Genomic DNA, 15,796 nt, shown 5'->3' with positions numbered 1-15,796 from the left:
AGCTGCCACCACCGCTGCTGCTGTATACAGAGGAAATGAAAAATCAACACTGATCGTATTCCCTCAGTGAAATGTCATGTTTAATACTGAGGATGAGTAGCTCATGTTTCACTGCAGCCGTGTGTCTGACAGTGTGTTCTCTACTTTATTTGCTTTCTTAAAGAGTTTTGAGCCTCGGGGCCACCATACCAGAGTGCAAAGACACGGAGAGAGACACTAGAAAGCATAACATCTTCTGAAACAATGAGGGGATTGAATTCAGGCTTTAGATGAGCCACAAAACTGAGAAACACACAGAGCCGTGCTGTGCAGCAATTCATAAATTAATATCTAAAACTGGACGTCTTTTAGGGGTTTTTCCCCAGTAAAGCGGAGTCATCTGCTTCTCACTAAAGACTTTTTAAGATATAACTCCCACACAATTCTTTAACAAACAGCCCGGTGCAGACACAGTTAGGTCTCTGTGGACAGTTTTCATAATGACTGCAGCAGGAGACTTTTTTATGACCCTGGAGCTATACTGGGAGGGCTTTAGGGTAGGGGCGTGGCCTCTGACACGGTCCGTAGCTGCTGATTAAATGTTGATGTTAACGACTGAAAAGTCCACACCCGATAAGTGACTTAACGATGGCTACGTCCATCTTTTAAATACAGTCAATGAGGGATTGTGTCACGCCAAGTGGGCGTTGGTGGAACTGCAGTTTGTGTCCAGAGTTTCAGCCCAGTTACTGCTCGTTTCCCCACAGATGAAACTTTATTTATAAATCAATAATTTGCATCCTTCGGAGGACGAGGACACGCCGGTAATCATGATAACAGTGAAAAATCTAAATCAAAGAATGACATGATGTTAAAAACATCGTAAATAATCCACCTGCACAGCTACAGATTCTTCCCTTTCAGTTCTTAATATATTATTGCACAATTACCCACTTAAATAATTTCTTGTGTTTTGCATGATCACAGACTGTGTTTTCCATGGTAATAGTTCCTTTATCTCCTCTATTTCTTAATTCGATGTTTTTTTGTGCAAGTCTAATCATGTCGAGTTTGAGGTACCAGCGGTGATGACTGAGGGGGTATTCAAAGGGCGCCATGGATACGATGTGTTTCAAAGGCGTCCACGTCAAATGAGATAAAGGTGCTGCTCTGAGAGAGAGAGCGACTGGAGAGAGAGCGGCGTTAGCTCACCTATGGTTTGTCGAAGCTCCTCGCACAAACTTATGTGTGGGAACTGCAGCATCTGCTTCCACTTCTTGCTCTTTCCTTTTCTGTTCCCGCCCCCTCCTGTGAATGACATACACATTTTTTATTGTATTTTGGGTTTGAAGGAGAAGAAACATTCAAAAGTAAATCAGCAGGATGTCGTCATACGGTTGATACTGAGAACCCGACTGAGGTTTTTTAAGACTTAAATATGCGTCGAGTGCATATTATAAAACAGCACAGCGTCGAGCCCTGACGAGCCGCGCCCTGATGCTTCTGAACAAGTAAAGTAAGAAACTCAAATTCTGGTTTCCAGGTTGGATTTTGAGACCATTTCTGAGGCGGTGGAGAAAAAAATCATTTCAGAGAGCCGATCAACCCGATCGATGCAGTGATCTGATTGGTCAGATCTGCTTATTCAGATCCAAAAAATCTAACTTGGTTTGAAAACATAAAAGTTGCAAATTCGCCCAGTGAAATCACATGATCAGTGTGAAAAGCTGCACTGAAAAATCAGACATGCAGATATTTTCTGAGCGCTGGATGTTTTTCCTGTGCTTAAACAACAAGTAAATTCATTGCAGGGACAGTCTGCGTTAGCCTGACTGCTCACCACAGATCACATTTAAACGATGGTCTGTTTGTGTGTTAGAAACCAGGAAACTCGTTGGTTCGATGAAGTCGGGTTTTTTTCTATCTTAGGACTGAGAGCGTCCAGCAGTCATTTGGGAAAAACGTTATTCTCCAACTGGTTGTCAAGTAGTTTCTGGAGGTTGCCAGCTTAAAAGCTTCCCTGCGACTGCTTTAGTCACTCATAGTTTGCACGAAACACACCAACCTATCTGCCAACATATAACCTGGAAACAGAGAGCGTTTCCCTTCCAAGTAAAAGTTACGTCTTACTGTTGCAACCAACACGTTTCAAAAGGTACAGCTTTTACTTTGAAGGGACACTATATTTGTAGAGTAGTTTGAGTGTTTGCAAGTCGACGTCTTCCATACTGGTGGACGAAGCAAACGCCAGGAAACTCCATTTTGGATTTTTATTCTAAGGGAACACACGCCAATACGCCAATCACAAGGTAACATTATTTTACTCCGATGGTGGTTCACACTAAGAAGACCAGACCAGACTATAATACAATAGAAGCTGCAGCAGGTGATGTCTGTGTGGTTTTAAAGCTTTGTTGTTGCTGTGATGAGATTCTTTTGATGGCCATGATGTAATTCCACATAAGTAGTCCTCCTGTTGGTGGTCATGGCTGAATATTCTTGGGTTCCCAAAATCACTGTTCTTCATGTTTCATCTGAAAACGCCACCATAACAACCACAGTTTACAAAGTAAACATCACGTGGTAAACACAACTTGCGACCATGAGCTCCACGAAGGTCGTAAACTGAGTACGAAGCAGGGTCGCTTTCTCATAGACGTCTATTCAATCAGATCTGTTTGAAACCAGAAGAGTCGCCCCCTGCTGGAAGTTGGTTAGATCGGTCCAAACGTGAGAACAGAAGAGAGAAAAGCAGCATGTTGTGGTTTTAGTAGGAAGCGCAGGCTCGATCTGTGGGGGTGATGTGACCAGAGGTGCTGATCTGAGCAGATGTGGCTCCCATGCGCTTTAAACAAACAGCAGGAAACCCAACACTCATACCCACAATCACTAATTTTGCAGCTTCACCCTCTATCTCTAATTTTGAGGGTTTGAGGCTTACACATGTTCAGTAACACCTCTGCTGTTGTCGGTCGTAGGTGGCAGGCAAGGCCAAAGGGCTCGTTACAACAAATGATCCCCAGCGATGAGCCGGCTCCTCACCAATCCAGCTGTGCACACACGAGCTGCAATGCACAAAGGAAAATGAAACCGAGAGCCGGACAAATGTCTGCCTGTTTTTCCCTCCTTCCTCCAGAGTTGTATTCAAACAAGACGAAACCAGTGAGTGAAATCTGATTAAATTTGGTCCTTTGAATTTACTCAGAAGTGATATCGCTCTCTAAAAGAGGATCTTTGTAAAGCTGTGACCTGCTGGTCTGCATCTGAGGATTGTTTGTTTTAGGGTTTCTGGGATGTTTTGAAGGACAGTCTGAATAATCACAGACACTGAGAAAAACAGAGGGAAGTAGTTTCTAAATCAATAATCAATTTAGCAACCAGGTCCTGGAAGTCTGTTTAAAGCTTTTGAACATGAAGCATTTTTCTCTGTGGACAAAAGCAGACTGTCTCTGCACCCAAGCCTGAACCACTCCTGAATCCTCTTTGTTTATCTCAGTTAAGAGCACATGCTGTGGTCAGAGGAGGGATCTTTTATTCGAGGCTCCGTGTTTGAAATGCGATGAGGTTAAAAGTCATGGCAACCCTGCAGCCGATGAACCGTTTTCATAGAAGCCGTCGAGCAGGGTGAAGACAAAGAGCTGCAGAACAAAGAGAAACCAGAGGAAGTTCCTGTCCTCTCTGTGTTTGGGCGGTTTCTCAGAGCCAGGCGGCACTTTCGTTTCTGATAGAGCTTCATTCAAGACGCAGCAATAAGCAGGACCAGCGCACTCTGTGAGCTCATGTCTGAGCCTCGAACGCCAACCATCCTCCCTTTGCAACTTTAGGAAAGAGATCGGATCCTGTCACCATGCTCCGTATATATCTGCTCCAGAGTTTCTTAACATTTAATCTGATGACAAACATCCATTTTTAGAGATATTGGATCATCGCGCTACAAAAACAAGAATAAAGTCTTTTAAGAATCTGCATTTAATATTGATGCTCATCAGTAAAAGTCGGGCAATCAGACGATCTCTAAAAGTGGAGCAAAGCAGTGATGGAGAAATGTTTTGGTAGCATCGACTGCAGTTTCTCTAACAGCCAGTTCACAAAAAGTGACTCGTTCCTCATTGACTCCCATGTTAAAAAAAATCCCACTTTACAGAAGAAATCAACCAGCTAAGAATAAACACATTGGGACAGTTTCTCCCTTTAACTCAGCTTCAGTGTGGTGGGTAAATTTGTTTATAACTGAGCCATCTCGATCCTTCCGAGGCTTAAAGTTGGGTAATATTGGATTGTAGCTCTAGTAGAAGTGGATTGGGCTTGTTCCCATCATGCATTTGGGAGCATTTTTAGTGGAATATCTGATAAGTAATATATTCTCTTTTGCTTCCAAAAACCCAACAGGACAGCTGCAATAAATCTAATCAAACTGCAGGTTCATAAATGGACATCAGTGTCTGTGGTCTCATCATCGTGTTGCTATTTTCTGGCCCTTTGCTACAAAAAACTGGGACAGAAAGTCCGATTTAAAGAATAAAAAATAAAGGAGAGCGAGTCCCCCCATCTGCTGTCTGTAAACACCCTCTTACGTGAAATATCGTGAACCTGCACCATCCAGGCTTTCACTGATAACACGGCGTTGTTGTAAATACAGCAGCAGCCTTGAGGCGTCCAGCCTTCAGGTCCAGCCTGATCCTGAAGGAAGGCAGTCCACGCTTCAGGATTTGCTATTCAAATACTTCCAGGCAGCTGCTTTGAAAATCAATTACTGTCATAGAGACACTGCAAACAAGATGGTGTGTTTGTGCCTGAAAAATGGGCGATGATATCAGAATTACAGATAAGCTGACTGATGCCCCGCGCTCGCTGTGTGCATTAGTGAAAATGTAAATCAAGACAAACAGCATGAGTACACGGATGGGAAGCCAATGAAAGACGGACTGAGCGATACACCGATGTAATTAAGATGAAAGCAGCCCAATTCATCCCGCACTCTCAAAGTCATTAGGCAGTTCAAAGGTTACACTTGAAGGCCAAACATGACCCTGGAGGCCATTATGAGGCTGGCTTATGAGCTAAGCAAGGTGAGTTCAGGTTTAACCATGCTCTGAAGCAAGTCCAGGAAGGAAACCACTGCCTGCTGACCAATCAGCTGACCAATCAGCAGGCAGTGGAACACCTTAAACTCTGTATTTCCATTCATGAAGACGTCTGCTGATTTCAGGCCTTCACAATGACTTTGACTTGGTTCGGTGTTGGGTGGTGTTTTTCTGAACCATGGAAATAATTCTGTGATCATCCACTTTAGGTGTTGCTACGCTGGTCAGTGCATCCATGCTTTCAAAGAATGAACAAGATTGTTGATTTGACTGGTCTCTGAATCATTTCTAGATCTTTTATCAGTTTCCTGTCCGATTACTTTTAAGTCTCTGGAAATGGGACACTGTCTTTAAAAAAGACTGTAAGTTCTGATGTTGCAAAAACACTCTGCAACAAAGCTGAAGGTCTGCACGTCTTTGCATCTTGATTATCTGACCTAAAATCCACTGTGGTGGTGTATGCATTGTGTATAATTTGTGAAGCAAGGCACCACAACCAGGAAGCTCCTCTTTGCAATAAAATGTTAACATCGAAGGCCCCGGTAGGACCATCTCAGGACACTGTAGGTAGAGAACACAGACGCAGACTGACTGTGTCTTCTGCAGAGGCCACACATTCTGATTCAATACAGATTTATCAAATCAGTTTATCAGCTAGGTCCAGAAATGCTTCTTTCAATGATGTTTTTCTGTATGTCAGGGCACCGGATTAAAATGCTGAACAGGTCATTACAACTTTGGTGGTTCAACCAACATGTAAACCGAGGCAAGTGCTTACATCGAGTGGACAGAAAACCGGCCTCAAACATGCTGATTCGCAGCTTTTTCAGCAAAGCAAACTAAAAGTTGTTTTTTATTTGTCTCTGCGACTTCGTTCCGCTTACATGTTTATTTTTAAAAGGCGTTATTTTAAGGTGTTTGTGCTTCGCTTTAAAGCTCACGATTTCCCAGATTTTAATTGCTGTAAACAGCAGTGAGAGAGGAAGTGACATCAGGGACCGAAATCACATAGGATAAGGTGAGAACTGGAACGCAAAAAAAGAGAGGAGGAGGTGACAATCAAGTCAGGTTCAGATGCGGCTTTTCATGGTATTTCCTGTGAGAAGGCCTGTTTCCTTTGTGCTGTGCATTCAGACTGTGGTTTCCTACATTAAAGGAGGATATTTGTGTTTATATACCAGCTAACATTACTATAGGTGTAATATGGCAGTATTAGAGTGTGCAGGGTTTTTACTGATGTGTTCGAGTGCCGGGCCAACACTCGTATATTTTAAGGCCACCTCCTCTTACCCAAGATGACAGATTGTCAATGACATGCAGTCGGTCAATACGACCTGGCTACTTACAGCCTGAAGCAGAGGGAACCTCATAAAAGACAGAGCCTGGGAGTAAAGGCGGGGCTTGAAGGTTTTTAAAGCAAACTTTATTGGTGTTTTTGTCAGCTTTGATTAGTGAACCGCTTCAAGTGCTGACACCTGCTCCTGGATTAGAGACGTCATCATCAGTCTATGCTCTCTCAGTCTTCCTGAGAAATACATTAGCTGTGCCCAGCTGTACTATAGTAAAGTAAGCAATGAAGAAACACTACAGATAAACCATGAACCATAACATGTTCTGCTTTCTCAGAAACATTCCTGCCTTTTCACTATTGATAATGTCTTTACAATTAGATAATGGAAAAGTCTTCTCACTGCAGAAGAACCATTAAATGACAGAAGACTTCTTTTCTTCTTTAACTCTAGATGAACCCGACAATTTGTTTCATGTATTTGTGTTGTTTGTTTGTTTGTTTTACAGATTTGTTGCACTGATGAATTTCTCTGATTTACACCAGCAGCATTTCTTTGTAACGTCCTGCTGAAACTGCACTTGGGCTCTAACTCTTGGCTGTTTATTATCACTTTTACACACAGATAGTTTATTCAATGTTAACATTTTCAAGAAGGTTTTTAGGTAATCGTCTTCCATCAGACTGGACTGACTTTAGCCCCTCTGTTCATGGAGGACTTGACTTGTTTCCTCAGAGTCTTTCATCCTTCTGTAGCAGGACGCTAATTCTTTATTTCAAACGTAAAACTTTACAACAGATTGTTAGTTGCAGCTGTGGCACAAACCATATCTTTCTCATCCATCTATAGTTAGCTGGTTTATAATTATTGATTAACAACATTATTGCCAGAGATCTTATAAGAGAGACTCGGGTGACAGAAACAATCCTGCACTCAAATCAACGGGAGTTTATTTGGTAGGAGGCAGAAGTTGACCATAAAGGTTTTTTTAAACCATATTTAGGGTTAAATTTAAACAACCTTTGGTGATTATAAACAATAACCACACAAACAAAGTCAAAAGATATTTCAGAAATGGTGAGAGTTGCTTTCATGAGGACTCTGTCCTGGCCGCAGCCTTCGTTAGTGCACCGTCAGCATTTCTGGAGCTTAACGGGCTCGTTGGTGCTGCTGGATTTTGCTTGTTTAGCAAGTCAACGAGTTAATAATAGTGGTTTGGAAATAAAATAAATGAAAAACTATTTTTAATGCTTTGAACAGAAAGCAAATTATCCACAACTGGACACTGTTACCAAGCACCAGCCATATCTACTGCCTCGAGTGATACCTCATGTATGCGACTGAGATCTGAGTAAGTTTACACTGACATGATATCGGGACTGATGATGCTGAATGAACTTAAAGTCGGTTGGACGTTTACATCAGTTTATTGCCTCACCAGACTTTTTGATTGCGTGCAGCAGTTCAGTTTGGTCGTGCTGTTGCATACGCATGATGCCGTCTTTGTGCCCGTTTTATGTGCTTAATTGCATCATTCTCTGTGCAACATCCAGGATAACCTCCCAGATTTTGAAACCTAAACGGTGGCAGGTGTGACCACGTGCTAACAGGGTTTACTGCGGGGCTTTAGATGCCAAAGAAGCACCTAAGCTAAGTGTTAGCTTAATATTTGTTAGAACATCTAAAACATGGACAGAAATCACACAGGAAGTTAAAGAACGTATTAAGCTAACATGGAAACACATCTAATCTAATACAGCTAACTAGATGGCTAACCGTGTAGTAACAGTGTAGCAGCTAATTACGCCAATATCATAGTGAAAACTGAAAGTGGACTGGGGCGTGTATATTGTGTTTTACTGCACGTCTAAAATATGAAAAAATAATTCTATGTTTGGTTTTGACGTCGTGTAAAATCGCTCCTCAGCGCTGGCCTAAATCACCGATCGGCCCTGCAGCACAAAAGCAGACATCTGCAGGGCATGAGCGTCTCTGCACACAGGAAGTGACACAAAAGGTCACGACTGGAACTTTTGCACGGCAGAGAGCGTGTCATGTCGGCCTCTCTCCTCCGTTCGTGCTCCAGCGTTCACGTCGCGCTGCATGATTTTAGGTCACTGACACATTCAGTGTTTCTTAGCGTGCTATCATGAAGAAACCTGCAGCCCAGAGGCCTGAACCCCCTGACTCTTTGTTTGGAGTAATACTGAAGAGCCGTCACGCTGCACATGCCTTTCGGGGAACTTTTGAGACTCTTCACGAACCAATTCGATTTCCAAGGCACACTGAAATTAACTGGCACTAATTGCTTAACAGAAGTGAGGAAATGGGCTAAAATCACATCCTTGGGCAAAGCTGAAGACGGCATACAGTATACAGCACTCTGAATAATCCAACTGCAGAGTAAAACAGGTCAACTACAGATGAAACTCCCAAAAATGCTTCCTTCTGAAATTTCCATAACACACCTGAAGGACACAAAGATGTTGAAAATCAAGGTGCTGCCCCTCTAAAAGGTTTACGGATGTAAAAACAGAGCTGCTGATGAGCTGAGTTTATCATCGTCTGGCTGAATACCTCCTCTGCACCGAAGTTATATGCTCTTTGAAAACCTACATTTAGATTACAGGATTATCTTTAGGACTCAGTTACAAAGAAAGTACACAAACACGAATTAATCAGGTTCTTTGTAGGTTGTAAAATTAGGTCAATACAACCTGTAATAAAATACAAAATCTAACATGTGTATCATCACACTTTGTAACAAAACCAAAGCAAAATGTAGAAACAGTGTGGGCAAAACGAAGTGCACCCCATGCATCCGTAGAGACTTAGAGGTTAAGTATCAGCCAGATGCTGATAATCAAATGCAGTTAATTCATTTATCATCGGAAAGCATGACCACCTCTATTGACTCATTCAGGTGTGTGATAACACAATTCAATTATATTTTATTTTTATAGCACAAATCACAGCAACTGTCACCTCAAGGTGCTTCGTATTTTGAGGTAAAGACCTTTCAATGATCCCCAACAATCAGACGACCCCTGTGAGCAAGCGCTTGGTGACAGTGGCAAGGAAAAACTCCCTTTCAACAGGAAGAAACCTCCAGCAGAAGCATACTACGATCTTCTCAGGAGTGAACAGCAAAGACGTCCAAACGTCTGGGAAACTGCAGAAAAGCCTCAGACTCTACGGGCCTCAGCCAGCTTATTAAAGGTTAAAGTTCATGTCAGCACACTTAGACAAAGACTGCACAAGTACATCCTTTTTGGAAAGGTTTCCAGGAAAAAGGTCTCTCTAGAAACGACATGGCTGCACGGCTTAGGTTTGCAAATCTCAACAAACTACAAGACCTCTAGAACAATGTCTTTTGGACAGACAGAGTGGAAATGCACAGCGCCACCTCTGGAGAAAGCCAAACACAGCAGATCAGCAAGAACACCTCATACCAACTTTCAGCATGTTGGTGGATGGATGATGATTTGGGCACCTGGCAGCCGTTGAGTCGACCATGAACTCGTCTGTGTACCAAGACTCAAACGTGAGGCCATCTGTCTGACAGCTAACGCTTGAACTAAACTGGGTCGTGCAACAGGGCAACGATCCGAAGCAGCAAACAGAACGATGAAAGAAAGGATTCAGGGTCCTCGCCACGCCTGAAATGCTGCGGTTGGACATTCACAGAGTTGTGCATAAACAAGTGCCCACAAACCTCAATGAGCTGAAGCAACATTGTAAAGAAGAGTGAATGAAAAATCCCCCACAACCATATCAGAGATGAATAAAGTCACAGTTTAAATTACTCCTGCTAAACAGTCACTGTCACACAGTCTGGTTTAGTTTGAGTAAAGACCCGCTGTGATGTGTCGGTGTTGTTCACTGCATTATCACAGTTTATTGACTGTATTTATCGCTCCACTAACACTATGTAACAAACAGAAGAGTCCAGCGACACTTACATTGAGAGGAAACAACTTTATGAAGTGACTGATGCGTTTCGGCTCGTGGCGTTCCTCGGGGTCATTCGGCCAAGCTGAAACACGTTGGTCACTTCCTGAAGTTGTTCCCTATTAATGTATGTGTCGCTGGACTCTTCATTGGTGCACATGACATGAATATTTTTCCAATTTTAAAAGCAGGGATCATCGTTGTTAGAGCGAATCACTTCACTCAGCTTTTACATCAATTTGTGTTCTTTTAAATACACTACTGATCCAAAACACCTCATAAATTATTATTTAAAACTACATGCAGATATTTAGAGGAAAAAATCCCAGTTTGAGTCAAAGAAAGTGAAAAGTTGTCCAACACATGCTGAAGAATAACACTGCCAGCCCTTGTTTCGATGAATGAGTGCCCTGTTTACTGAAACACGTCTTAGGTATGTAAATTAAATTAAACAAATTATTCATTCATCCCCAAACAAAAGGCCGGGGAATTATCCCGATATCAGATGACTCTCACATCCAAAACCAGGCAAACCCCAGTGAGGTCAGAAGAGTCACGGCTGCATGTGTGATGACTCAGTGGGGACAGTGCTATATGAGGAAAACTGAGAACGATCATTAAACAGCAATTATGTGTTACATATTAAGCAACGAGAAAAGGTGCAAACTGGTGCAGAAAATTCTGCAGATCGCAGGAAATTAAAAGCGCAAACTTTGTGTTGAACTTAAACTCAAGAGTTTAGATAAGTCTCAGCTCCAGAGAGGTCAGAGTCAAGGCCTGACGGGCCCAGAGATACGGTGCCTTTCTCAAGGGTGCTTCGGCTGGATGCCAGCACAGAGCCTCAGGTCCTGGTTATGTATGAGCACAGCTGATAAACTCATGAAACATCTTCTCAGGTGCCTGTGCACACGGCATTAGGATCATGTCGGCTGTGAGCCACTCAAACCTTTGTCTCCTGTTTACTGGAACAATAACAAAGGCCTTTGATCGCAGGAGGGCCGTTTATGTTGCATTAGGTATTCAAAAGTGTTAAGAGTTATTGGACAAACTGTGCCAGTAGAGTGTCCTACGAGCCAACCTTCTCACCTGGACCCTTACCCACAGATATCACAGCTTCCTGGTTGTAGCTGATTAATGAGGGCCGTTTTAATGATGATGATCTTTGGCAGGAACAGTAAAATCAATTGTGTGCACAAAGCCGTGCACAGCACAGCTGCTCTGCCACAACATCCTGTTTCGCAAACTACAGGACGATGCTGCAAGATCAGCAAGGGAAACCCGATGTGTCGCTGCAGCCACAGTTCACGGTTACAACCCTTTCCGGACAACCTTTTTAGGTACACTATCAAAGCCACGCCAAAAATAATTTTAAACATTTGCTACTTGTAACGTTTTCCCAGGCTTTAGGTCATACTCTTTGATGCAGCGTATACTGGCATATAGTAAACATTCATACATGCCCTGTGTAGGTAGCATAACACAGTTATTGACTTTACAACGTAGTCGGCACAATGAACAAGGAAGACAGAGATTTCACGGTAATTAAGAGATTTGCTTAAACATATTCCACGCCGAAGTGGACACTGTTTGTTAAATTCTTGAATAAAGTCCTCATTAAGTTGACATTCAGCGTAGGACCACGGATATGAAACAAAGCCTTGTACCGCTCGAATTATAAACGGAGTTCGGTTGGTCGTTTCTATCTACTCGTACGAACTGTATTTACGGTAACACCCTGCGCGCATAATCAGAAGATTTGTCAGGAAGTGCAGGAACAGTTCGTGCCGCCTGAGTCCGGGGCATCCCTCCGGTGCTGTGACTGTAACACACCGGTGGAGAGGAGCTGTCACACCGCCTTCCCCATCCTTACCTTCCCGTGCTTTGAGCAGCACAGTGTTGGCCACGATGTTCTCGAGCTCCATGTTAATGCTGTGCGGGCTTACAGCAGCGGCAGCACACCGAGCTCCAGGTCCCCCCCGGCGGCTTCAATCACAGTTATCCTCTGCCAAGCACCGTCCACCGCCACCACCTCCTCCCACCGCCCAGCCAAGGAGGAAAAACTCCGTTCTGCTTTCGCGCAGACCCGTCCGGTGACAGTCCGCGCCCCTCCTCCCCTCTTTCTCCTCCTGTTACTCCTCCTCCTCGCTCCATCTCTCCGCCCTGAAGCTGCTGTCAGAGAGGAGGAAATAAAGCAGACTTCTCACTCTGTTACGAAGGCGCGTTTAAGGAAATAAGCATCATAATATCAAAGGCAGATAGCTCACTCTGCTCATATCTAATGCTTCGGTTTTGAGCCCCGAAGTGTGTGTTAGTTAAAGAAGCAATTTAAAGGTATTAGAACATGCTAGCAACCATACCATTAGAGTTTGAGTTATATTACAACAAACTTTACTTAAACATCAATTTAAAAAAGACCGAGTGGCATAATTTATAATGGACGCTTTACCAGAGACGGAACTGGTCTCTGATAGCGCTTTATGACTTTAAGCTAACCGTTTAACCGTTTAACCATTTAGTACTGTTAGCTAAGCATTTAATTACCTTTGGTTCACCGTTCAGTACTTTTAGCCATTTATAACAGGTTATTACTTTTAATTCATTTGGTTAACTGTCTTTTATTTTTAGTTAACAGTGTATTACCTTTAGCTGACCGTGTAATCTGTTATTTTTAGCTGTTTCGTTCCTTTCTTTACATTAACATTTTATTAATTTTTTGCTACCTGTGTTATTTATTCTTTTTAGTTAGCTGTTTATTACATTTAGCTAACTGTTTCATTTGTTACTTTACATTAATAGTTTATTTCTTTTTTACTACCTGTTGTATTTATTATATTTAGCTAAGTCTTTATTACATTTATCTAAATAATAACTGCAGCTCCATGAACTTTGACCCCCACAGAGTTGAGCCTTTCAGTTCAATCAGCTTACCTAAATCAATTTAAGATTTAGGTAAGTTTAACACAATTTAACTGCAAACATTTGTGCAAATCCTATTGAAAATAACTAAAATTACTTTTTTCTTTTTTCTACTTTTACTTATTAAACCCATTCAGTTCAGTTTGGACTCGTTTCTTAGAATCAGAAGAGCCTCCAGGAGCTCCGGCTTACAATGTATGAATTGAAATTCCATCGCTGTGGGAAATTTAAACTTTCATAAGTCATCTGAACTTTTATTGTTTCCTGTAATATTGAAGACAGTGTGTGTTTGTGTGAACTGTACGGGAAATATGTGTCTACTACTGTAACTGCTAGTAGATCTACTGCTTGTGGTACTATTTGCATATATTTATTGATGTTTCTTTGTTATCATATGTCATTTAGCTATTTGTGAATTTAAGTGGTAATATTGTGCAGGTAAACTTGCTTTATTAATATGTAAAGTTTATTGATATAGTGCTTTTTAAGATGAGGACATGTCAAAAAGTGCTTTAGAAACGTATTAAAAATGGTGAGATAATCACCTGAATCCAGTAGAACAATACAAAACACCCAAGCGACTGGTATTTAAAGAGACTGTAGGCTGCTCCTCAGGTTTGGCACTAAAGTCTGATATATATTAGATTTCAGGAGGATTGTGTCAGTATTTCTACTTTGGTGTTTCTCACAAAGAAAACTATGAGAAGAAACTCAGATCATCAGCAGGGTTTTAACCTTTAAGCAAACAGGCAGGAGGGTTTAAGTGCAGATTTTATTTATATCTGATCAATAATGAATAATGACGACTCTGAGGATGTCTGGATTTCAGCGCTGTGAGTCTCTGAGCAGGTGTGGAGTAGGTTAGATCACACTGACCTCTGGATGTTTCAGTCATCAGCTGCAGGTTCTCAGCTCTGACTCAGCAGCTCAGAAAAACACGATGTCAAGCATCTCATTTAAAAATAAACATCCCCTCAAATCACCACAGAAAAATGACGTAGAAAACAGCGGGCTTGTTTGTAGATGCTATTACAGGTTTGTTACATGGTGGTGTAATGAACGATACTGCTCGTGTTTAAAGATCAGTTTGTGTTGGATAATTGTTTTGTCAAGTGAAAAACAGGATTTTGACTTTTAGCAGTGGATAAAAAAGCTGGAAGTTGTAATTCTGATTTATAATCAAAGTATTCATGAATGAATTATTCATGGCATGTTCACAGTCACATACATGACATGGATGAAAATTATAGATTGATCGACGTGTAAACCAATTTAATGCTGAAGCCTTTGATATATTATTGACGTATATTGTTGTTGGGTAGCTTGCTAATGCAATTTATCTGCAAGATAAGATACTAAAGGTTTAAAATAAATGATGCATTATTTGCATCCAACATACAGGAGAGTAGAAGAAAACAGCATAACATGGGAATATGTTACAATGTTACAGTGAGTGAATGGTTGTACCTTCTTTCTGCTGTAAGATTAACAATCCAGCGGCTTGTTGGGATGGGAGACCCACATGCCCCCTTCTGGACTCACCTCTGTTAATATCTTAGCAATTTGGCATAACATACAGTAAACTTAAAACTTTCTATTTTTTTTAGTTTTTCCCGCAAAATTATTTGAATTCTTTGATTTATAAAATAATTGCTTTAAGCAGAGAAAATAATTTCTTCGTTTATATTTTTATTTTTTATGTCACATTATTTTGTAAATATTAAAATGTGTTTATTTTCTCCTGTACTATATTCTTTTTTATTTTATTTTATTTTGTTTTTGCAGGTGGACTCTGTACATTCTGAAAAAAATGAGAAAAGAACGTTTTTAATAAAAAGCGGTTGGGTTGGAGGGGTGTGGCCTAGTCGTCACATGACCTGCACAAACCAAACACGTGCTTCCTGTTGCTGCCCGCACGTTGCCTGTTCCTTTCTGATTTTTTGAGCCACAGTAAGAAGAATACAAAGTTTGCGGCTCTGAAAACGGAGGAAAATCTCTAAAATGCCGCGAGCCAAGCAGTCAGCGCGGAGGAAGAAGTTTGACTACAACCGGAACCGGAAGAACGTGAAGACGAAGAACAAGAAGAAGTCGAACCCGAGGATCGAGCAGTGAGTGTTAGCATGTGTTAGCATATTAGTAGGAATGATGCAAAAACACGTTGTTAAAGCTGCAGCCAAAACATATCAGTGCCCCGAGAAAGTTGATTGTTGGTCCCATTTGTTCCATTTAGATAAAGTCTTCATAAAAGAGAGTGTTTTATACTTTTAACACAAGTATCTGAGTGTGAACTGAATATTTGTCATGAAATCAGCTGTTTGATGTTAGAGGATGAATGTACAGAGGCCCACTAAAACCTCACCTGCTGTTTTTAATGCAGTTGTTTGAGTGATACACAGACGGAGGATGGAAATGATCATTAGTGACGGTGACAGGCACTAAAATGTCCTCTTTTATGTGAACCAACAACTGAAATGTTGCAACAGATGTGCAGGGTGTCTTTAAAAATGCTGAGAAAACTGGACAAGTCATGTCCTTAAGAAATGGAAGGAAAATAAATCCCGCAAAGACCTGACACAG

At 41.6% G+C, this 15,796-nt stretch overlaps 2 protein-coding genes across 3 annotated transcripts in view; one reads left to right on the top strand and one right to left on the bottom strand.

Annotated features, from left to right (window-relative positions):
• grk6 (G protein-coupled receptor kinase 6) overlaps positions 1 to 12,401 on the bottom strand; it is a 47,887-nt gene extending 35,486 nt beyond the window's left edge. For both annotated transcript variants that reach the window (XM_005725456.2, XM_005725457.2), the window contains exons 1-2: positions 12,174 to 12,401; positions 1,192 to 1,287 (exon numbers count right to left, since the gene is read on the bottom strand). In XM_005725456.2, the coding sequence (XP_005725513.1) occupies positions 1,192 to 1,287; positions 12,174 to 12,225 (148 nt within the window). In that variant the 5' untranslated portion in view covers positions 12,226 to 12,401. The remainder of the gene's footprint in view (positions 1 to 1,191; positions 1,288 to 12,173) is intronic.
• Positions 12,402 to 15,085: 2,684 nt separating this feature from the next.
• The window catches only part of nop16 (NOP16 nucleolar protein homolog (yeast)), a 7,576-nt gene continuing 6,865 nt past the window's right edge, over positions 15,086 to 15,796 (top strand). Inside the window, exon 1 of the mRNA XM_013908848.1 lies at positions 15,086 to 15,327. Coding sequence (XP_013764302.1) covers positions 15,221 to 15,327 — 107 coding nt within the window. The 5' untranslated portion in view covers positions 15,086 to 15,220. The remainder of the gene's footprint in view (positions 15,328 to 15,796) is intronic.

This window comes from Pundamilia nyererei, unplaced genomic scaffold (assembly GCF_000239375.1).
Source record: "Pundamilia nyererei isolate P.nyererei 1_Seehausen unplaced genomic scaffold, PunNye1.0 scaffold00015, whole genome shotgun sequence".
Taxonomy (NCBI): domain Eukaryota; kingdom Metazoa; phylum Chordata; class Actinopteri; order Cichliformes; family Cichlidae; genus Pundamilia; species Pundamilia nyererei.
The sequence above is the reverse complement of the archived record's forward strand: the minus strand, read 5'-3'. Positions and strand labels throughout refer to the sequence as shown.